The 24,020-nt window shown below is 42.1% G+C and overlaps 1 protein-coding gene across 10 annotated transcripts in view; it reads left to right on the top strand.

The window, feature by feature from the left end:
* The window catches only part of tjp1a (tight junction protein 1a), a 106,019-nt gene that overhangs the window by 76,462 nt on the left and 5,537 nt on the right, over positions 1-24,020 (top strand). For 4 of the 10 annotated variants that reach the window (XM_085402682.1, XM_085402688.1, XM_085402687.1 and 1 more), the window contains 27 exons: positions 655-711; positions 1,677-1,801; positions 1,939-2,041; positions 2,150-2,471; positions 2,691-2,794; positions 3,567-3,735; positions 4,049-4,184; positions 8,102-8,238; positions 8,831-8,936; positions 9,241-9,391; positions 10,695-10,803; positions 10,901-11,120; positions 11,554-11,738; positions 12,108-12,203; positions 15,101-15,183; positions 15,514-15,724; positions 16,334-16,434; positions 16,517-16,867; positions 17,853-18,101; positions 19,312-20,130; positions 20,257-20,339; positions 20,467-20,646; positions 20,754-20,860; positions 20,979-21,238; positions 21,555-21,703; positions 21,789-22,009; positions 23,632-23,775. In XM_085402682.1, the coding sequence (XP_085258808.1) occupies positions 655-711; positions 1,677-1,801; positions 1,939-2,041; positions 2,150-2,471; positions 2,691-2,794; positions 3,567-3,735; positions 4,049-4,184; positions 8,102-8,238; positions 8,831-8,936; positions 9,241-9,391; positions 10,695-10,803; positions 10,901-11,120; positions 11,554-11,738; positions 12,108-12,203; positions 15,101-15,183; positions 15,514-15,724; positions 16,334-16,434; positions 16,517-16,867; positions 17,853-18,101; positions 19,312-20,130; positions 20,257-20,339; positions 20,467-20,646; positions 20,754-20,860; positions 20,979-21,238; positions 21,555-21,703; positions 21,789-22,009; positions 23,632-23,775 (4,978 nt within the window). The remainder of the gene's footprint in view (positions 1-654; positions 712-1,676; positions 1,802-1,938; positions 2,042-2,149; positions 2,472-2,690; positions 2,795-3,566; positions 3,736-4,048; positions 4,185-8,101; positions 8,239-8,830; positions 8,937-9,240; positions 9,392-10,694; positions 10,804-10,900; positions 11,121-11,553; positions 11,739-12,107; positions 12,204-15,100; positions 15,184-15,513; positions 15,725-16,333; positions 16,435-16,516; positions 16,868-17,852; positions 18,102-19,311; positions 20,131-20,256; positions 20,340-20,466; positions 20,647-20,753; positions 20,861-20,978; positions 21,239-21,554; positions 21,704-21,788; positions 22,010-23,631; positions 23,776-24,020) is intronic. The other 6 variants (XM_085402683.1, XM_085402691.1, XM_085402684.1 and 3 more) reach the window with 6 other exon arrangements.

The following is a 24,020-nucleotide window of genomic DNA, read 5'->3' on the forward strand; positions in this document are numbered from 1 at the left end:
GCCTCAGTTAGTCTCTGCCAGCGCTTTACTCATGCTACTGTCATTCATAATCTTTTCACATGCAGACTTTTGGTACTCCAGGACGTAGTCATGCAAATAAGCAAGAGAGGTTACCTTGCTGGTAACCAAACAACCACGCCGTCTACTGAAAGGGAACAGAATATGGAAATGTTATTTGTAGCTGCAGTTTAGCCCTGTATAGTTGTATATTTAAAATCCATTAGATGTTGTCATTAGTTTATCTGAGTGAGATAATGTCAGAAATCTAAAGGAAGCCACATAGATGATGATGTGCATACTTAAGACTGATCACTTTTTTGTGTGTTGAACTGAAGTAATAAAAGGTCTTTTTGTTTGGCATTGTGCGTGTTTGCTGATCAGTCAAAGGGCTTTTACACTATAGGCCACATTCACCCATTTGCACACATTTTCATGCAGTTTTTATCTGTTTTGCACAAACTCGTGCATTGATGGATGCGTCAGGGTCAGTTTGAGGTTTCCTTCCCCCCCCCCCAAAGATGCTTTCACAGTAGCTAGCGATTTATAGAAATATGTTTTTTTTTTTTAATTTATCAATTTGCATTTGAGTGTACACATGTAACTCACTAAAAAACTGCAGGACTGATCCTTTCTCTCTCATCTCTTGCTTTGCAGAGTGCGGCGATGGAGGAAACCGTCATATGGGAACAGCACACAGTTACCCTTCACAGGGTAAGTGTTTACAGTTCTTTAATCCACTCTTCCCTTTCTCCTCTTTTGTCATTCTCCCTCTCTGCCTGTCTCTGACACCCAGATCCTGTAGTATGTCTTCTGTGTTTTTCACTTTTCCCTCCCTGCTGCTTTCTGTCCTCTGCCTGTCCATGTCTGTTTCTCTCTGCTGAGTCGCCCAGCTGTAGCTGCAGGATGTGCGGTAGTGAAACAATAGTCAAGGAATCCAGATGGCAGGAAACAAAGCAAAGGAAGACAAAAATCAGCATCCACTTCCTTGCTACTTCATTTCACTTCCTTCCTGCTGGCGATATGCTCTTCTCTTTAACACAGCACTAGAGAGCCTTTTTGTATGTGCTTTTTGTCCTGTAATTATGCTCAATTGCACCACCTAACCTCTGCAGCTATTGTCAGATTGATGAATCACTGACTCGCCACTCTGGTGCAATTCACATCGTCAGGCTAACTGTCAAGCTATCAAAGAGATAGAAGAGTGTACTCTCTGTAGGCTTAATGTCTGAATGTACTTTGCTTTGAGACCTGAAACTCTTGTTAGTTGATACTGTTGTGTCGTGAGATTGTCTTGAGCACCTGTCTAGACTGCCCTGCTTGCTGTAATCTAATTAGTGGTGGCTTTATTGAGACTGAAGGAGTGGCCCAGTGCAATCTGTGGTTCTCAGCTTTGCAGTTCTCCTGTATTGTTGTGGTTGTAAGATTAGCTGTTTGCATCACATATCAAGATCTGTTGATGTGAAGGCAGGAACAGAGCTCTATGCTTTTTGCAGATAATTGTCTGAAGATCGGCTGTTAGCAGATCAGAACAATACTAACCCAGCTTTTCTCCTTTGCCAGTTTGATCAACATCGCACAAGCTTACCTAAGTTGTCAGATGTTTACAGCATTACAGTTACAATGCATTTACCATTTGTCTTATTAGTCAGCTGTGGTTTATATTTGTCTTTGTATAGGCCCCAGGATTTGGGTTTGGCATTGCAATCTCGGGTGGGCGAGACAACCCTCATTTCCAGAGTGGTGAAACATCTATTGTAATATCGGATGTGCTGAAAGGAGGTCCTGCAGAGGGTCTGCTACAGTAAGTGTTGACTGTATTTCCTTTATTTCATTGGGAGTAATATTTTAAGCAGCATTACACGTAAGCTGCCCTAATATACGTAATGCCGACTCATTTTTCTGCACTGTTAATTATTTTCTATTTATTTATTTTTTCAGAGAAAATGATCGAGTAGTAATGGTCAATGCAGTCTCTATGGACAATGTAGAGCATGCCTATGCTGTTCAACAACTTCGAAAGAGTGGCAAAAATGCAAAGATAGTAAGTACAACGCTATAAATATATAGCATGAGTCAGGGCTAAGTACTTCATGGTCAGAGAGCTAGGGACTAACAGGCTTTTAACATTGTAAATGTTCTCTCTTTCAAGACTATTCGCAGAAAAAGGAAAGTACAAATCCCAGCGTCACGGCATGGGGACAGGGAGACTATGTCTGAGCACGAGGAGGAGGACAGCGATGAGGCCGATGCTTACGATCACCGCAGTGGACGCGGTGGACAAAGTGCCTATGCAGGTGCAAGCGGAGGCACGGGCACTGGCAGGCGTCACGATCGGGAGCGTAGCAGCAGCGGGAGGCGGGATGCCTCACGGGAGAGAAGCATCTCACCACGCTCCGATCGCCGATCACAAGCCTCTTCTGCTCCACCCAGGCCCTCCAAGGTCACTCTTGTCAAGTCCCGCAAAAACGAAGGTGGGTAATGTGTCACCAATCAAAAAGAGTGACTGCTTGTTTTGTGAATTCATCCAATTTACATAAAAGTCAAATTATTGAATGCGCACGTTTCTCATTTACTGATATTCACAGTAAGGTCGATCACATTTTTAATTACCTGCTAACTTTATTTGAACCAAGTGATCGGTAACTGTCTTGTAGTGTAACTTTGTTATGCTTAATCACCCTTGAAACCAGAATATGGACTGCGGCTGGCCAGCCATATCTTTGTGAAGGACATCTCTCCGGAGAGCCTTGCAGCCAGAGATGGAAACATTCAGGAGGGAGATGTTGTACTGAAGGTGAGAGGAAAGACGAGCAGATTTGTTTTCAAAGTGGTTAAAGCACAATAACTGGGAAATCAACTGGTCAAAAAATGTAATCTCATTTAACAGTAGTAGAGTAGAGCGTTTATCAGACGCCCTTTTTACTTGAAGTTCTTACAATTGTGCCCTTGTAGTTGGCGATCTGCTGAAAGTGGCTTTCAGAATGAGGTCACAGTTCATTACTATTCAGACTCACCAGCAGAAATACAAGACATTGCATTATTCCTTTAATTTTTTTCCCTATTCATTCAGACTTTGAATAGATAAATCCCCCTTCTTCCCAAACAAATGCCTGTTGAAATCCAGTTTAATGTTTCAGTTTTACTGAAGAGAAGTTGAATCGTTTTCTAGTTGAAACCTGATCACAGGACAAAGTATTACATAAAATAATGTGTGTATATATAGAATAGTTTTGTTTTAATATGTGTAGTCTTGGCTTATTTTCACTCTCTGTGCTTGTGACCGCACCCTCTGTGTATTATAAACACATTAAATATGTTTATAGCTTCCTCTTCTTATAGGCTGTGCTCCTAACTTTTACAAGTAATTTCCCCATGGGGATCAATAAAGTATCCATTATTATTATTATTATTATTATTATTATTATTATTATTATTATTATTATTATTATTATTATTACTCTCATTAGTTTGTTATCACAGCACACTGTAGGCTCCACAGAAAAACTGCAAAGAGGATATTATGTACGTTTACCTCTTGTGCTGACTTGTTCCTCTTCCTCTGGCAGATTAACGGCACAGTTACAGAGAACCTATCACTGATAGATGCCAAGAAGCTGATTGAGAGGTCAAAGGGCAAGCTGAAGATGGTAGTGCAGAGAGACGAGCGGGCCACGCTGCTCAATATTCCTGACCTTGACGACAGCATCCCATCAGCCAATAACTCAGACAGAGATGGTGAGACAACAAACGCGTACTCGTGGATTGCAGCTAACATTTGATTACACAACTTGTGTGACGGTGTTTTTTCCAAGAGATGTGATTTATTTTAATGACTGCGATGTCAAGAAGACGGGTTTATTTATAGAGCGCATTTCAAAACATCTCTAAAACTACAATGAGAAACAGAGAACTGATCCTCGCAGATCATTCCACTCTTAACTAAAATAACGTGTTTTTATTGTTGTTCCAAATCTCAAATGTCGATTTCTTTCTTTTTTTTGTTGTTACCGATAAAACCGTAATACATACTTCAACTCATCTTTCACAGACATTTCAGAGATACATTCACTGACATCCGATCATTCCAATCGATCCCATGGGAGAGGAACTCGATCCCGTTCGCCTGACAGGGTTGAAACATCCGAGCATCTCCGCCACTCACCACGGCAGATCAGCAATGGCAGGTAGGACACACACACGGACACACACACACACCTCTGACAACTATTCTGGTTACAAGGCACACTGTCACCCACCCTCTTCGACCTCATATATCTTGCTCAAGACATAACATACATAAACCATCACAGTCCCTCTGAAACCATCAATAATTTCCAGTAATGGATTTCTCTGGGAAAGAGCTGAGGAAGGAAGTAGGGATTGATCTGCTGGCAGATTAATGCCTTGCTTTTAAAGTATACTAGACTGTTTAATATTAAACACAAACCTGATTTTGAACCTTGCTGGAATAACTCTTTTAAGTAGCCTCACCACTGAACCTTTAAAGTGGAGTATATATGAATAATAACGCACGCTTTTAATGATTATAGTCCAATTAATAAAAATGATTTGCACACATTATGTGTTGTTCTTTTTTTATCACTTTACTGTCTGTTTGTCTTACTTTCTCTTACTGCCTGTTGCATCTTTCAATATGTTGTCAGTCTTTACTGTCATTTAGATTGCATAGGTTTTTGCAGCTGGTTTATAGATGGATAAAGATGGCTAACACATGACGCTCTCAGTGGGTGTGGAACTTGGGCATTGAGTGGAATGAGGTAATTAGCTTTTCAAGACTTTAATCCAGTTAATTAAACAGGAATGGGTGGTGAAACAGGAATGGTAATGTTAAGAAAGAGACCCATTTTGCAATGAGAACACGTTACTGGTTTGTTAATGTGGTCCACAGTAAAAGTCTAACTGTGAAGTAGGGGTGTTGAATCAGGGCCCTCCAGCACTTGTTCCAGACTGAACTACTGTTTCATATCAAAACTCCTTTGGTTGCAGATACAGTGGGCTGAGATACAAACTAAAAATGCTACAGAGACCGTATTTGTAGCTAGATAGACAAGAGGTTAGGGCTGCTCGATTATGGCAAAAATGATAATCACGATTATTTTCACTGAAATTGAGATCTCGATTATTTGACAATATTTATTTAACAATAACAATGTATTGAATAATGACTTTAAAGATTGTCAAAAAATAATATAAAATAGTGCGAAAATACTGATAACAGTGCAAATGTTTGCAATATAAGAAATAAATGAAAAATGTGAACTTTGCAGTGTTGCTCTGTGGTGCAGCTACTACACCATAGCAAAGTTTACACACTGTGTCTACTTGATCCACGTCTGACTCCGCGAACCCATGATGTTTCCACACCACTGAAGTTTTTTTTTTTTTACCTCTCTTTTCAACCAACAGCAGTCACTCTCCTCTCCAAATAACTTCTGCTTAGCTTTCCGAGCTTCCCTCGGATCCTGTTAATTGTTGTGACAGGTGTTCGAAATGCAGAGAGGTGCGCTCGATTTGCCACACGGAGCAGCGCGAGAGTAAAGCACGAGGGCGGGGCTAATAATCGGCTCAGTCATATTTAATGATCGTTGAAAGCCCAGATCGTAAACGAGATTAAAATTCGATTAATTGAGCAGCCCTACTAGAGGTTCTTGTCATTGTTACATTCGATGCTAATTAACTTCATCTTTTGATGTTTGTGTTTTTTGAGATTTTTGAGAGGCAAATAAAAAAGGGTAAATTCCTCAAATCTCAATGGGGTAAAAAAACAAAAGGCCAATAAAAACTTGCCTTATTGAGATGGTTGTTGAGAGGTTCGCAAGGTGTTCCTGATGCTCTTGCTTGTGTAACTGTCTGGTGTATCACGCTGTGCCAGACTGAGTGACCCTGCATCAGGATGAGTGCAGGTTCGCCTTTGCTTTGACCACACTCGTCCACATGTTGTGTTTTGAACTCTTATCCCTCTGTGATCAGAGTATATACGCACAAAATGTTGTATGTCAAAGTCAAAGACACACATTATATTTTTCATGCATCCGTTTGTGTAACGGGTGAATCTGATAAGCATGGAGATAAGGAGGAGTTTCACCTGCTTCTCATGTGGCTGGGATTTATCAAGTGAGTGAGTCTGACTGTCACCGCATGGTGATGTAAGGGAATGTTTTTAGGTGCGGTGAAAGGAATTTGACATACTTCCCACAGTGCTTTGGCCCAGACGAGATGGTTTGTTGAATCTGATTGGCGTGCAGCGCAGGCATTGTTTTCTCTAGGACGCAACGCTGGTCCAGGCTTTGTGTGTCCAACAGATCATCAAAAAACAGCCCTTCATTAAGCGTCTCTCTGTGAGCTCGAGTAAAAGTTGTGCACAGGCAAAGGGCTCCCAGTGTTGACTGTCAAGGAATTAAGATCAAATCCCTTAATTGATAATGGTTGAACTTGCAGATGCACATATGTGAGTAATTATTGTTTTCTTCTTAAAATATTGTTGTGCATGATTATTTGATTTCTAAATACTTTGTTTTTCTGAAATGCATCTAGTCAGTGTTTCTGAGTGAATTTCTTTTTCTTTCTGCAAATATTCTGAGGCTTGTTAGTTATAGATAAAGGGATTGTTGTTCAGTCTGCCTGTGCAGCCACTTCTCTCCTGTTTCTTCACTTTTTCTGCATCTGCCTTCCTTGCTGTTATTTTGCCTGTACCCATACTATAAAATGTGTAAGTGAGGGGGTTGAACAGAGGGTTCTGTCAAATGGTGTTTGTCAGTGTGACGCCTTTTTTAGCACCATTCTGCGGCAAGGAGCAGCAGAGATTTAGGCCACTCCACTCTCTCTCCCTCTCTGTCCCTTGCTCTTGCTCAGTTTGTCTCTTTTCTTTTCCTCCTCCTTCTCACACTCTTCATTCATCCATTCATTAAATGCACTCCGCGTTTCTCTTTCTCCAATTACAGTTATGTTATTTATCCTCGGGGAGATTTAATTGCACTGAAGGAGTACATTTGTGATACTGAATTGTCGTGACAACTGCTGGGCAAATTTGTGGGACCAGAAAAGGCCAAACTGTGGTGGAAACTATTGCAAATAAGTGCCGCATGCTGCACTTACTTTATGCATCAGTCATTTGTGTGTGTATGGATGTGCATGCCTCATTGTTGTATGCGCATTAATGACTGCAGTGTGCATTTTATTTTATTGTTTTGTGGGGGGTTTGTACTATGAGTGCTAAACTGAAAGGGCAGGAATCAGCAGAGCTGTGTAGTCTGAGCTGCCGGTGCAGCCTGCACCTTCATGTTCTTGTACAAAAGCTTCTGAATACAGCTCAAGTACTGAGCCAGCAGTCAGTCATGTGATCAGATTGGAATTCAACCATTGTTTTTAAGCAGCAGAGGCCTTTCTACCCTCTTGGACATGACTTGCTAGACTTGCACACACACACAGTTTTCCCTTATTTATTTTACCCAGGTTAAACAGGAACCGGGACTGAAACGTATCCCAACTAAAGAGTTTACACTGGGAGATTCAGTCGGTTCTCTCTTCGTGCCTGCCTGTGTAGTCTATAAAGTGTGAATTTATATTCTTGGAATCTGGTTTGCCACCTACGTACTGCACAGACCATGTGAAAAAGGAAGAAAGAAAATGCTTCACTGCAAAGAACACACAACTTTGAATCACTAGCAGATGTGCGGGATCTTTTTGACAGAGCCACACATCCTTGTTTTAATTGCTTATTGTCTATTCATTAAATACTTTTGTCCACGTGCCCTTATGACGTAATCTACTGTTCATGCTATTTCCTTCTAGGTTCATTTAGAGTGTGTGTGTGTGTGTGTGTGTGTGTGTGTGTGTGTCTGTCTGTCTTCCTGGTAATCTCAGCACAGGATGAAACTACCACCAGTCAAAACATGAAGTCATTCTTAAACACACTAGTATAAAAGAAAAACAACAAACAATGTTACTGTAATTTAAGAAATTCATTAACATGTCAAAACTGCTGCCTTTAAATTCTCCTGCTTATAGTTTTAATTGTCCATGAGTACTAAATTCACATTTTTATTATAATTATTTATTTATTCTTTTTTTTTCATTTCAGTCATCGAAGTCGAGATGAGGATCGCATATCCAAACCGGGGTCCATGTCCACACCAGTCAAAAACTCTGATGATGTCCTGTCACAGGCCAGTGACCAAGCCAGCTCCAGAGATGACAAACAGTTACCCCCACTGCCTGGTAAAAAAGCCTGACATCGTCATCATTATCACCACCATCATTATCGTTAGCGTTAGTAGTGTGTTCTCTCGTGTTTGTGTCTTTCACCACCTTATATAGTTCTCTCTGTTGGAACCTTTAACGCAGTGAAGTACAGTTTAAGTCTTAAGGCAGACAGATATTAACTGAAGCTGAAAACAGACTGCTGCCATGGCACATCATATGAAACATGTCAAGTGCCGCCCTTAGCGTAAATAGGAGGGGTTGTTCTGCAGAACGTCAACACGAAGGGCACACACAGCATTATATGTCTACTTTGTTCCTCTCTTTCCCATCACAGCAGATAGAACCAGGTTCGGGCGTCTGTCTGAGATTTCTTCCTTCCTGTTAAAAGGGAGGTTTTCCCTCCCTCTGTCATCACCATGTGGTTGCTCATAGGGGGGTCATCAAATTAAATACAAGTACTGTTCAACGTATTAAAGTAACCGTGACAGTTTGGGCAAAAAGTAACATGTAATATATAAAACATCAGATGCTTTAATTTTTAAGGGTGGTTTCACTTTATCTCCCACTTGGCCGTCTCATTCATACAGTGTGTTTGTGTTTATGCCAGAACCAAAGCCAGTTTATGCACAGCCTGGTCAGCCTGACGTGGACCTGCCTGTCAGCCCATCTGATGCCCCTGTACCCAGTGCTGCACATGATGACAGCATTCTCAGGTAAATATTCTTGATGTGGTGTCTTCCAAATTGAGTGCAGTGTATATACTCTGTAGATAAAATATTACGAGTGTGTGAGAGTCCTTTTTTAAAAAAAATTTTTATTAAAAAAACAAAACACGAATAAAGCTTCGTGCCACTTGTTCAAATTGTAGTTCTGATTCAGGCAGAAACTCTGCTTTGGCTCTGTTGTTATAACCTGTCATATTTGCTTGAATAACTGGCCGTGTTTTTTTGTGTGTCTCTTAGAATGATTGCTAATCTTTTTACTTAACTCTGTGTGTCCACCTGTGTTTTCCCGCAGACCAAGTATGAAGCTGGTCAAGTTCAAGAAGGGAGAGAGTGTCGGTCTGAGGTTAGCAGGCGGAAACGATGTGGGAATTTTTGTGGCAGGAGTTTTGGAAGACAGCCCCGCAGCCAAGGAGGGGCTGGAAGAGGGAGACCAGATTCTCAGGGTAAGATGTGTTGATAAATTAGGAGAACCCTATTTTTTTTGCTTAAGAAACCTGACATTTTGTCTATGCACTGTACCAGATTTCGGATGCGAGAACGTGTTGCTGCAGTTGACTGGTTCAAAAGAAAAAAAAGATAAAGATTAGACAGATCTCTTCATTTCATGCCATGTAACTGCCCTGTACGGTCTTGGTATTACGTAGCTTGTAAGATGATTATAAAATATTCTTTTCATTTATGTTTTTGTCCTAACTGTCGCTATTTTTGTCACGTCACATGTTCGAGAGTGAAAAGAACATCTGGTGTTGTTAAAATAGGCGAGCCATAGCGGCTAACACTAACTTAGATAATATGTAGCAAAACTATGTAATCCGTGGCCACAATAGATTTGCTTTTGCACAGAGACCTTGGGAATACAGTACAATGTACCCATCAGTCAGTGAGTCATTCTTAGGCCCTGCTTCATATCAAAACTCCCCTTGTTTCCAATGTGAAGACACAATAGGGGTCGTTCTCGCATTCTGACCTCGGAACAGTCGACTGCCTGTTTCACTGAACACTAGAGTAACATTGTGGATGAGATGATGGAAACCCTCTTGATGTCAGAGTTGGATTTATTCTGACATGTTTATACAGCAGCAAGACACCTGCTGTGAAGCCACACAGTTTAACTTGTCAATTTAGCACAAGCTGGGGGGAATTGAGACTAACATTTAGAAACTGTTTACCTATTAAACCATTTTGGTATCTTCTTCTCTTAATGAACAAACGGTGTCTTCTATTCCTCCCACTCTACACTGTAGACCTCTTTTGTGCCTGTGTTCTCCCTGCTGTACAAACAGATCTTAGAGACTTCCAGGACATTGTTTCCAATCTTTGGTGGTTTCCCCTCGGTCATGGTGTGCTAGCTGGAGATAAAGACGTCAAGCCCTTCTGTTTCTGAGAAGAATAAAGGTGTCTTTCTGTGGTTCAGTGACTCAGTCCATGTGTTTCTGGTTCCCCTGCTGCCCCTCAAGCAGAGTCAATAAACAGTAGCTATTGTTTTAAGGGCAGCAGCAGGAGAAGAGGGGGTGGCTGCTCGGTTAAAAGGGGAATGCTTTCCTTTCTTCTGTTCCTTTTTATCCCCTAAGAAATCAGATGAGTTGTAGTCAACAAATAAAGTTGCTGAGGCAACTGTGTAACCAAGTAAACTTAAATCCAGTAGCTTTCAGCAGCTCTTATAAGCGTTTAACAGCCATTATTAAAAATAATATTAGCCTTGAGTTGGCTTGTGCTGTTTGTTGTTCATTTCTTCTGCCTCTGCAGGTGAACAATGTGGACTTTGCTAACATCATCCGGGAAGAGGCTGTGCTTTTTCTGCTCGATCTTCCAAAAGGAGATGACGTTACTATTCTGGCTCAGAAGAAAAAGGATGGTAAGGGATGATGGCGTCGAGTAGCGTTTTGTATTGTAAACATGAAAGATTGTACGTCAAAACTAATCCTCTGTGTTATTATCTGCTTTGGCTTCAGTGTATCGAAGGATAGTGGAATCTGATGTGGGCGACTCCTTCTACATTCGAACGCATTTTGAATATGAAAAAGAGTCACCATATGGGCTGAGCTTTAACAAGGGAGAGGTTTTCCGTGTGGTAGACACACTCTATAACGGCAAATTAGGCTCCTGGCTCGCTATCCGTATCGGCAAGAACCACCAGGAAGTGGAAAGAGGCATAATCCCCAACAAGAATAGGTAAAAGATGTTTCATGGCACACATACAGTTGGTTCTGGCATTTGATGAGTGGGCTAACAATGCAGGTAGAGGAATTAAAGCAATATAAATCTGAAGAATTAATTTTATGATCTACTGTATTTCACACATTTATCACAATTTATGATTAAATTATCATATCAGCCCCACCAATGATGACCTGGGCCTGCTGACTTGCTCAGCTTAACTCAGATGGTTGGTTAGCTGTACAAACAGGGCTTTTAATGACGCAGACACCGGTCAGCTTAACTTCTAATGTGATGGCAAATCCATAAAGACCATCATAACTGGATAACCAGTTAGCATTCAGTGCTCTACATTATTGTTGCAGTTACAGTAGGAGTATGTTACCGTGACTTGTCTCTCTGGTCAGTGTAAAGTTTTACACTTTTACACCTTTTCTTCCCTTTCCAGAGCCGAGCAGCTATCCAGTGTGCAGTACACCCTTCCTAAAACGCCTGGGGGCGACAGAGCTGACTTCTGGAGGTTCAGAGGGCTGCGGAGTTCCAAGAGGAATTTGCGGAAAAGCAGGGAGGACCTGTCAGCCCAGCCTGTTCAGACCAAGTTCCCTGCCTACGAGAGGGTGGTGCTGAGGGAAGGTAAGAGTACAGAAGCCAAAGGCAGTTATAGCAATAAAATGGGAGGCTTTCATCCTTATTATGCTTTCTTCTTTACTGTAGGACTAAGAAATTTTTAGGTTTGTGAGGTAGCGCTAACTAGGATTTGCTTTGTAAACACTGAAAAATACATGTACACAAAACAAAGGTAGGCTTTTTGTATAAGCAAAGCTTGGATAGTTTGGCGTGTACCAGTTATGTCAGTGCACTAACGGTGTAGCTTCACTTTTCTCCTCTGGCCATGTAAGGTCTTGAATCTGTGTGGTTTTACACCAAATGTATTGAACACGTCTACAAGAACTGACTGTGATGTGATATGTGTAACACACACGTGATGTTGTTGTGATACAGCTGGGTTCCTGAGACCTGTGGTTATCTTTGGGCCGATCGCAGACGTGGCCCGAGAGAAACTGGCCAGGGAGGCGCCCGAAGTGTTTGAGCTAGCCAGTAAGTAACAAAGTACCCTCATGTCTAATATCTCATGTTTCTCTGTCCATTTTATCGAGACCGTAATCACCCATCACACACGCCAAAGCTGAAAGCTGCTTAAATCTCAGCATGCAGTTCTCACAGGAATGATTAGTAGCGAGTAGATGTTAAAGTCACTGTTGTGTTCTTATTATGTATGCGACATCTTTAAAAATCCACACTGATTATTTAGATAAATAAGGTCCTTATTAAGGATATATAAAAATGTTGTTTTAATTTAATTAATTTTACATAATTATCAGAAGTTGGGGATTAAAATAGTCGTTATTCACAGGGCGCAGTTTGGATTTCTTTACAAAACATTTGCCTAGTGAATTTGTTTTTTACTAGATGACCTCCTCCTCCTATTACTACCTACTTCCTGTTCTTTTAATAGGCCTGTTAGTCAGGTTTGTCAAGCTGTGTTTATTTCCCCTGTCACTCTTTCAGTCTTCCATTTCCTCTGTTTATCTTTCACTCTTTGATACTCCAAGCAGAGCTAAACACTCGTCATCCACCTCCTCTCACTTGTAGAAATTTCGAGCATCTTTTAATGTGCGGTTTTCATTTTAATACTCGGTGTTGAAATTCAATTACCTGAAGTGCAGAGCCGCACATGCACCAATGTACCCAAACACATGTTCAGCAGACACATCCACACAACTGTTTCCAGTCGTTGATGTTCATTTGCACAACTCAGTGATGTTTGTGTAACTGTATTTTCTTTTCAGAAACACATCAGCAACAAGGAGGGGAAAGTATGTGACTTGGTGCATCAAGTTTTGTTTCTTTTATTTAATTGAGTGAATGGCAGATAATCTATAAACTAGTGTTTGGTGGCTAGTTCCCTATTCTGTAGATGTTTAAAGAGCTATTGCCTGGTTTATGCATATTAGGGAATAGCACTTTATTTAATTTTCTTTTGTCATCACATTTGGGAGTAACTCTATTATTACATTTCGGCCAGTGACGCACAATCTTGCAAAACTTGACACATGAGACTCGAGACAAAAGAAATATTATGTTGTACTGACTCGCAGCTTTGTAGTGCATGTCTCTGTTTAATTCAAACGTGGAGAATAAACTTTTTGCTGTTATAGAGTCTGCACAATTGACGTCTCTGATCCTGTGTGTCATCGTGATAGCTTCTCTTGTCCTAAGTTGCAGAAGAGATTAGCATGTGCAAGTGAATGACAAAAAGCGTGCTTCCTGCACACAACAACATTTTTTTGTTCGAATTAAATCGAGTGCTATTCTCCGTCTAAATGCAGGTTTCATGTTGAATGACAACAGCAAGGCTGCATGACGAGCCGTGCAGTTTAACATGCAGTGGAGACTGAGCTGGTATTTGAAAAACACATTGACAACCTCATGTGCAAATACTGATAATAATCATAGTAACGATAACCATAACAGTATTGATGATCGTAAAAGGTATGACTGAAGATCAGGATTTACTTGACTAAGCATATTTGTACTTTCATCACCCACTTTTTGCCCATTAATTACACCACAGTGACTGTTTAAAGGGAGGCTCATAAACACAAAATCAAAGTGGACCTACTATGCTTGTTTCCAGCTACATATTTCTTTTTCTTGGACTCCAACAAAGTAGCTCTGCATGATTCACAGTTCCTTCTTTATTACACGGCGTGTCTTGGTGGAGCCCCTCAGTTCATCATCAGCCAGAGCTGTGTGCCTGAAATGGCCATGTCAGTGAGAGGATATCCTCTCTCACTGACATACAGAAACAAGAGTATTAAAAAAAAAAAGAACTGGAGTATTTAGAGCAGTCTAAAGTCTGAGCTTTTTTTTTTTCAGGTACAAACACTCTTGTTGAATATGGGCGAAAAGCTTTTAAATGGAAGTGCCAATTAGGAAAACTGCTCAAGTTTTAAGGTTTATTTTTAGGCCGTTTTGCTTTATTATTGGATTCAAGTAAGTGGACGATCGAAAGCAGGAAAATGTAAAATACTGTCATAATTTACTGGTGGTGCAAAGAAGGTTTTCAATACATTTGTGGTTCTTTTGACAGCTAGTGTCAGTGTCTTGTTTCTCTGCATGCGCCCATTGCAGATTTAATAACAGATTTATTTAGTGACTGAAAATGAATAGATGTCTCACTTACTGGCCTTTTTAGAATGGCAGAAAAAGAACTATTGATTTTAGCATTTACTTTTAACATCGCTGCATATGCTTGAACCTGTGCATGAATGGCTATGTTTATTTGCCCTTTAATAAAACCCTTTTGATAGTTACAGCCAATGATTGCAGAGCTTAGATGCTACTAGATGGGGCTCTATGATGTATTTGAGGCCTTGCTATCTATTAAGCCTCCTGTGGTGAGCTGACTGCCCTCTTCTGAGCCTTTCTATGCATTTCTAGGCAGGAAGCAATTGCTTGTCTTTGTTTAAATTATAAACCTCTCTTCACATCCTTGCTTAAATCCTCTAGGCTTACAATGGCACCTCAGTCTCATTAATCCCAAATGACCCTCCTGCTATTGTATGTGCTTATTTAATGTCAGTGTTCCTCACGTAACACATTTCCTGCACCATGTTTTAAACTGCTACATGCACTTGCACACACACATTTTAACGCTGGATTTCATTCCCCGAACCTCCCCAAAAATCCGTAATGACCGTTGCATGAGTTGGCTGCTGTCCTCATTTTGTGTTTTATTACGTAGCTGTTTGTATAAACGTACACTTGTCCTCTCCTGTACGAAGATCGTCATTCCCTATTTAACTGCTCTATTTATGGGAGTCGACAACTGCACGCTACAAAGATGTCTAATTGGGGCACAGCCTGTGTTTCTTGGTATCGTTCTCTTTTGTTGATGTGATGCAGTGACTCTGTCCGTTTGTCTTCCAAAGAGAGTGAACCCAGGGATGCAGGAACAGACCAGAAGAGCTCTGGCATCATCCGCCTGCACACAATTAAGCAGATCATTGATCGAGTGAGTTGAAATGAAATATACACTTGTACTGATTTGAAATTATGGAGGATTGTGGATAGAAAATGTCTTTGTTGCCCATTTGTTTTGGTGATTTTTAAAAACATTGAAAGGAAAGCCAATAACATGCTCAGCTCACTGCTGCCATCTGGTGTTCACTCAAGGAAATTATACATTACCCAAAGTAATGTGCTAAACTCAAGATTGCCTGTTTGTGAATAGTGGAAAAGATGGTTCACAAAATTCTACTTTATGGAGACTCAGTCCTTAAATGGCAAATAATCACATTTATAAAGCGTGTTTTTTGTTTTTATTTTTTGTCTGTACCTGAAGGACAAGCATGCGGTGCTGGATATAACCCCGAATGCAGTGGACCGACTGAACTACGCTCAGTGGTATCCAATTGTGGTGTTTCTCAACCCGGACACAAAGCAGGGCATCAAGAACATGAGGACACGGCTCTGCCCCGAGTCTAGGAAGAGCGCAAGAAAGCTTTATGATCGAGCCCTCAAGTTAAGAAAGAACAACCACCACCTCTTCACCAGTGAGTCCAGTGGAAGGAATAAAAGGGTTCATCCACGGGGCGGGAGGGGTGGAGGGTTTAAGTGGGAGATTTCACAGGGAGCAAAGACGAATTTCACACAGTTGACAAGTGAGAGCTGCAGTGCCGGCTGCTGTCGCAACAGCGCACTTGTTGTGCCTGACCCTGTTCTGTTAAAGTCCTCACAAGTGTGCCCCCAGGCCTCTTTCTCAGCGTGCAGTCTCCCTGTCAAAGGATGTGCTCTAACCGTGTTTGAGGAGCATCTGTTGAAGATAAACCGAGCGGGCCGAGAGAGCGTTGCCATCAGCTTCCATTCAGGCTTAAGCACACATTCTTCTCATAAATCATCTTTCTTAACATTATTGTGCAACTGTGCCTCTTTTTAAAATCAGGATGTTTATCTGGTTATTGATCTGTAACAGCATACATACCGGGTCACCAGTGGAGAAAATGACTGTCGTTTAGTTTCTAGTCCAGAGTCATATTGCTCCAGCGTGCAAAACTTAATTTCTAGGAATAAGTGATACAAATGTTGTTGTTTTTTTTGTTTTTTTTAATAATTGTGTGAGTGGATAGAGTTTCATTTTTGCCCCTCCCTCTTTCTGCCTTCAGCAACCATTAACTTGAACAACATGAACGATGGTTGGTTTGGAGCACTGAAAGAAATAATCCAGCAGCAGCAGAACCAGCTGGTGTGGGTTTCAGAGGGCAAGGTAAGACATGCGCACACGTACACGATATTGATGAGATTTCTCTTATCTCAGTCCCCTTCTCATTGTATTCTTTATTTCACAGGCTGATGGAATTGGCGACGATGACCTGGACATCCATGACGACCGCCTTTCCTACCTGTCGGCGCCAGGCAGTGAGTATTCCATGTACAGCACCGACAGCCGCCACACCTCCGATTATGAGGACACAGACACAGAGGGAGGAGCCTACACCGACCAGGAGCTGGATGAAACGCTGAACGATGACGTGGGTCCACCCACGGAGCCTGCCATCACGCGGTCCTCCGAGCCTGTCCGTGAGGACCCGCCTGTCATCCAAGAGCCCCCTGGCTATGTCAGCTACCCGCACACAGTGCAGCCGGACCCCCTGAACCGCATCGACCCGGCCGGTTTCAAGGCACCAGCGCCGCAGCAGGTAGCGTTTCTGAGACCTGTACGTCTCCCCTGTTGTCTGGAGGACGCGGTGTGCGTTAGAAGGGTTTTCTGGAGGCGCTATTGAAGTCACTTTTTTGTATTTGCAGTTAATCTATTAACTGTTATAAAACAATATCAACGGGAAAGTGAAAACTTTTGTGGTCAGGTATTTATCATAATATATATATATATATATATATATATATATATATATATATGCGCAACTATAAAGAAATATATATCTTTATTATTATAGTATTTATTTGCCTCTGTGTGTGTTTGACTGATATTTGTGGGCGTGTGTTTTTTTTTTTTTTGTTTGTTTGTTTTTTTAATTTTGAAGAGGAGAAGACTTCATACCTTTACTATTACTCTTGCACTCTGTATTACCACAAGCTGTCTTATTAGTGTGACTATTACTAATGTCACTGAGTGAGGGGAAAAGAAGAGCCAAAAAATCCCACTTCTGTCTGTCTAAGTGTCTGTATCAGTATTCACCTATGTGCACTTCCTGCCTTTGTTCTACCTATGATTGGGACTGTGACAATATGACACCAGAAAGTATTATGTGCATGTTGGAAATGCCAGTGTTAATCCAGTGTACCTGTGAAATGTATTTATCACTACTCTATTGGTAGTTGTGATATTACAGTCTAAGCATTTGTCGTCTCATGATGTGTTAATGAACATGAAAAGGGAGAAAACGACTTACTGTATTGTAACCATAGAATTAAACTCGAGTTAGTATCACCTAACCTTGAAAACTTGTCCTGCTGCTAATTCCTAACCCTCACTTGCTATTGGTTGATCTGTAGCTACTGTTAAATACGGCGGCGAGTGATAGGCTGTTTGTATCAATGTAAACTGTAGGGGTAAACAAAGAGCAGACCACTGTAGGGGGGGGGGGGGCTGAGAAGGTAGAAACACTTGTACTTCACCACAGTGTGTCAGCGCATGTTATTAAACATTTTTGAACCACTTCACAGAAAGCAGAGGCCGCTGCTGTCCCTAGCATCTCCCAGCAGCCTGAGCCCAAGGCTGAGACAATGCCCCCTGCTGTCGACGTTACTGTAAAAACTGTAGGGGCTCTGAGCTCTGAGTCTCCTGCACCTCCCTACAGCCAGTCAAGCCCCATCCCAGAGGCTGGCTCACTTAGAAGGCCCACACCTGAGGTAGCACCTCAGAGCATCTCGCCAGAACCTCTACAGTCTGGACTGGGCAGTTCAGAACCAAAGGTATCCATCTGATCGTCACTGGATGCTCCGTGACCCGGCCCGGCTCGGCTCGGCTCAGCTCGGTCTGACCTGGCTGAACTTCTGTGCTGCTGCTACTGCTGCCTGTCCTCCTATCTTCCTCTTGCTGCCACGCTTCCCTCTCTTTTCTTCTGCCCTGCATGTCTGCTGACCACAGTGCTGCCCAGAAGAGACAGATGTGTGTGTGTGTGTGTGTGTGTGTGTGGTGTGGGGGTGCAAATGTGTGTGTGCAGATGCTGGTAAACAACAGTGGGCTTGAAGGGTGATGGCTGCGCTGATAGGCCTACGTGTAGAAGAGCAGTGGATATCCTGCAGCTCTGACTGTTGCTTATATTCTTTGCATGGCTACATTGCGTTTGCCTCTGTTAACCAATAGCAGCAGATCTCTTTGGGCTGTGTTTATCAGTGCCGACTGAATGGATTGTTTCTTTGTAAAAGTAGCCATTCATTTTCCTGAAACTTTATTTTCCTCCTGTCCCGCATGTATCTATGAGGACAAAACATTTGGCCATGATAACCTTTAACAGAAACTGTGTTTAGCTGTTGATGGAGAATTAATGGTTACTTCTTAAATGTCAGGGTTTTTAAATGTGCTTCTGTAAAAGGAGTTTGTGCTTCGGTCCTTAAATACTGTTTGTTGTTTTGCGACTGCACCAAGACAGTGGGTGACATTTTTTTCGTTCCCGTTTGTTTACTACAGATCGGCACGTCATGCCTGAAGCAACCAGAAATAATTTTTCTAATTAGTGAAAGGAGTTTTAATTAAGCGTTATACGCGCTTAATTTTGTAATTTTATTTTCATTTTTTTAGTGAAGGTGAGAAAAATGAACCCCATTGTTTTGTTGCGTATTTCAAAAACTTTATTCTTTCTTTATTTAAACTCTGTTAATGTTTCTGTGGTACATTGCGATTTTTTTTTTTTTAATTATTTTTTTAAGCTGGAGTATTTGGCTGTGCTGCAATTTCTGTTAAATCTAATATATTATCTGACTAGTAACTCCTCCCTCTCAGTTTCTCTATTTCAGGTCTTTCCCTTCTCGTTTCGTCTTCTGCAATTCATTTTGCAGATTTGTTTTTTCTTTAGTCTGCGTGTGTCCAGTTTTCCATTTCACATAATTCACATCTTTGCAGTATATGTTGGAACCTGTGACGTTGTTAACCTCCTTTTTTTGTTGTGTATTTCTTCGGTAGATGTTTCAGAAGGATCCGTACAGCACAGACAACATAGGCAGAGGTGGTCACGGCATGAAGCCTGTGACGTACAACCCTCAGCAGGGTTATCACCCTGACGAGCAGCCGTACAGAGATTACGACCACCCACCCAGTCGGTATGACATCAGCAGCAGTGGTGTCGGCGCTGGCTACCAGGAACCAAAGTACCGTAACTATGAGAGCTATGACAACAGCGTGCCTCACTATGACCAGCAACCGTGGAACCCCTACAACCAGCCGTTCTCTACTGCCAACACCCAGGCCTACGATCCCCGTCCTCCTTACGGCGAGGGCCCCGACTCTCATTACACCCCTCCACTGCGCTACGACGAGCCGCCACCTCAGCAGGGATTTGACGGACGACCTCGCTACGGCAAACCGACAGTTTCAGCACCTGTCCGTTACGATGATCTTCCGCCTCCTCCTCAGCCGTCTGAATTGCACTATGACCCAAATTCTCACCTGAGCACATACCCCTCAGCTGCCCGCTCACCAGAACCCGCTGCCCAGCGGCCGGCCTATAACCAGGGACCAGCATCGCAGCAGAAAGGCTACAAACCTCAGCAGTATGATCCTGCTCCAGTGAACTTCGAATCTAGCCCCACCCTTCATAAAGTCGAGACTCCCTCACCTTCACCTGCTGATGTTCCAAAAGCTGCACCTGCAAGAGATGAGCAGCAGGAGGAAGATCCAGCCATGCGGCCTCAGTCAGTACTGACGAGGGTCAAAATGTTTGAGAACAAACGCTCTGTGTCCGTGGACCGAGCCAGAGATGTCGGGGATTCATTTGGGAATAAGGTAAACTGGCATGATATGAATTTCCAATTCTTCAAGTTACTTTCAACTTTTAGGAAATTAGCAGCTTAGAAGAAGAAAACATTTGTTTTATCCCTCTGATAAATTTCATTGCTTTTCCTGCTTCAGGCTGCAGATTTGCCCTTGAAAGCTGGTGGAGTAATCCCTAAAGCAAATTCTCTGAGCAACCTGGATCAAGAGAAGACCTTTAGGTAAGCCTATAGTTGCTGTTCAAAATGTCTCAGTTTCATTTTGGCTCTGTATTGTAAACTCCTTTTCATCTGCTTTGCTCTAACTTCTGCCATGTGTTTTACCTTCTGGACTGTGTTGTTACACCAGCAGAGGGCCAGAGCCTCAGAAGCCTCAGTCCAAGGGATCCGATGACATCGTGCGCTCCAACCATTATGACCCTGATGAGGATGAGGACTACTACAGGAAACAGTTGTCTTACTTTGACAGACTGCAGGTTGGCTCCAATAAACCCCAACCACAAGCACAGTCCAGCCACAGCTTCCCCAGGTGATTCTCACTTTCCCTATTATTTCCATATTTTTGTCTTTTTCTTTTCTTTTCCTTAATGTTTTTTATATTTCTATCTAACTTATGCTTTTCATTTTGTGATGTAGGATGGACTCAGTGGAGAAACCAAGTCCACTGGAGAAAAATTATGAACCAGTTCCCCAAGTGACACCAGCTGTGCCACCGGCCATACTGCCCAAGCCCTCACCTGATGGTAAAATTGACAGTAGTCAGGATTTTTATCTCATATAAGATCGCGATCAAAGGGGAAATACACTTGTGTTCTGTACTGTAGAGCTTTTTTTTGGCTGATGTGCGTTGCTCTTCTACAGCCAAGCCTCCTGCTCGAGAGGACACGGTCCAGACCAACTTTCTTCCTCACAAGAGTTTCCCTGAGAAGTCTCCAGTCAATGGCACCAGTGAACAGCCTCCAAAGACGGTCACTAGCACTGGGGGTTTGCCCACATCCACCTACAACCGCTTTGCGCCCAAGCCCTACACCACCTCTGCCAAGCCTTTTTCGCGCAAGTTCGACAGTCCTAAATTCAACCACAACCTCCTGTCCAATGACAAGCCTGAGAGTGCTCCCAAGGTAAACCGATTTTGGCCCGAGGTCTCACAGAGTCAAATATATGATGGTGCAGGGGAGGTTGCAAGCTTTAAAATCAATGTGTGTTTGAATCAAAGTCAAATGGCGCTCTTAATGTGACCTCGGCTGTCAGCCTTCGTGTCACATTAAAATCATGAACAGGGTAATACAGTTTTTTAAAACGTAAAGAAAAGTTTCCAGTGTTTTTTCAAATTTAATGACCAACAGGTTTTTCTGAAATGTTGGTGGCATATGCTAAAATTTCTAAAATGTTTAAATGAATAAAGTGTCCCATTTAAACCTCTTGCATCTGTAACAGAGCTCGAGCCCGGTAAAGCCTCAGGTACCCCCACAGCCCCATAACACAGACCAAGACAGTGGCCTGGACACTTTCACACGCACAACGGACCCCCGATCCAAATACCAGCAGAACAACGTAAACGCCATGCCCAAGGCCATCCCTGTGAGGTAGGAAGCTATGTCTGAGTAAATTTAAAGGTAAAGGTTTATTATTAAATATAACAGTGTGACACTAAAGCCGTTTGTCTCCCAGCCCCAGTGCCCTAGAGGATGATGAAGATGAAGACGAAGGTCACACTGTGGTGGCAACAGCTCGTGGTATCTTCAACTCTAACGGTGGCGTTCTGAGCTCCATCGAGACAGGTGTCAGCATCATTATCCCGCAGGGTGCCATCCCCGACGGCGTGGAGCAAGAGATTTACTTCAAGGTCTGTCGAGACAACAGCATTCTGCCGCCACTCGACAAGGAGAAAGGTAAGATGTTAAAAAAAATGGAGGAAGAAAGAAAACAAAATGTATTTTTGTTTTTGTTTTGGAGGCTTTTTGTTCTTCTGCTGTCCATAAGTGCTGTCCACATGTACCGCCATATATCCATCTTACTGATCAACGCCCTAACAAAAGGAATGATTCTGAGTATCCTCTGAAAGAACAGTCTGTTCTGTCTCTCCTTGATGAGGCTGTTATGAGTCCAGTCCAGTTTTTTTTTTTTTTTTTTTTTTTTATTGAATTGAATGGTAGGGTAGTTTCTTTATTGCCCTCCCCATTGACGAAAAAAATGAAGAGGTGAAGCTTTCATTCCTGTGGAGTATGTCACTGCTTTTTGAGTTTAAGAAGATCCCATTCCACCATGTAATGAAGCTTTAGATCAGTCCTTGTAACACAGTAATCCACTGTAACCACACAAATCAATAGATACCTTAGTTTTATGAAATTGTCTCAAGGTCTTAACTCCATTATTTATATGATTCTGGACAGAAATGGATGTAAGCTCTGCAGGTTGACTGGATGGTAGAGGCAGACTTTATATTCTTAGATCAGTGTGACCAGTGATTATGTGGAAATATGTGACAGCGTAGAATGGTTCACGTTTTAGTGATGCACATTCAGAGAATCTGAAACTGCAGCTGCTTTTAGCTTTACAGTGAGACTTCACTCAGCAGGCAGCTGTTTTTAGTGAACCATCTCTAAAAACCCATTGCACGCTACCTGCTCAGCCTCAAACTGCTGGCAGACGGTGACTTAGTGGTGAACATGGAGAAGAATTCAGCAGCTAAGCAGACAGATAATTCCCTCAGGAGCTGGTAGAGAATAATCAGAGCCAAATATTGTAATCAGTTTTGTTTTAAAAGGCAGTGATGCTGGTGCTGTTTCAGTAGCAAATGAAGAAGTTGGAGTAAAATATGTTATTAGAACTAGTATAACATAAAAGCCACAATTTTCTGCCGATGCTACGTGTGAAAAAGGAAGACTGCTGAAAATGTCTACAGCTGGTTCTCCTGCTGTCACAAAGATTTTTATCCCTTTGTTGCAGCCATTATCATCCACGTTAGAGTCTCACCAATTTATTGGCAGGTCGATATTATTGGTGACTATTTTGTCGATCTGTCAGTATTGGCATTTAGTTAAAGTAAAGAAGAGACGGGAGAAACCCCCTTCAACCATGTTATGAGTGCTGATTGTGCACAGTTTGTCCACCAGATGGCACTCTGCAGCTTTCCTGTTTGAATCGCCACAAACGCAGCATTCAGCTGATTGGCCAGGATCATTAAAAGATTCTGATCCCTTATTTGATGCTATTGCTTGGGTGTTGCATTGATTGCTTGGGTGTTGCATTGATTGCTTGGGTTTTGCATTGATTGAATGGCTGTTGGGTGGATGAAATACGTAAATGAGCATTTATTAGTTCAGTTTCATCTCAAAACAAAATGATGATTCAATAAATTGTTTTATTATATAGATTGTCATGAAACCCAATCCAAATAATCTCATATGCCTAGAAGCAAAAAGCCAACAAAAGCTTCAGGCTAAAAGGACATTTTATACCTGTGTGGGTTTGTGACAGAATGTTTAACCCCGCTGTGTGTTTGTATTTGCAGGAGAGACTCTGCTCAGCCCTCTGGTGATGTGTGGACCTCACGGCCTAAAGTTCCTGAAGCCTGTGGAGCTACGCTTACCTCACTGTGCGTCAATGACCCCTGATGGTTGGTCTTTTGCTCTAAAATCCTCCGACTCCTCGTCGGGTATGCTGTGCTCTCTCTGTTCTTCTGGGGTCGTTTGGGCTGGCTGTGTGACAAACTGAGGGTTTTGGGGTCACTGTTTTTAATCAGCTTTTACCCCTAGTTTTGATTCTTCTCTTTATCAAACATCCAACTCTCAAAGAGAATCAACCAGATGATGTATGACACGATGTTTGAGAATCAATGTAGGGGGGAAAATCCACCTTATTTCATAATTCTGGCTTCAAGTCTATTCATTTCCTGTATTT

The sequence above is a fragment of the Rhamphochromis longiceps genome, linkage group LG1 (genome assembly GCF_057381845.1).
Source record: "Rhamphochromis longiceps isolate RC_006_pf linkage group LG1, R_longiceps_female_GT1.1, whole genome shotgun sequence".
NCBI lineage: Eukaryota > Metazoa > Chordata > Actinopteri > Cichliformes > Cichlidae > Rhamphochromis > Rhamphochromis longiceps.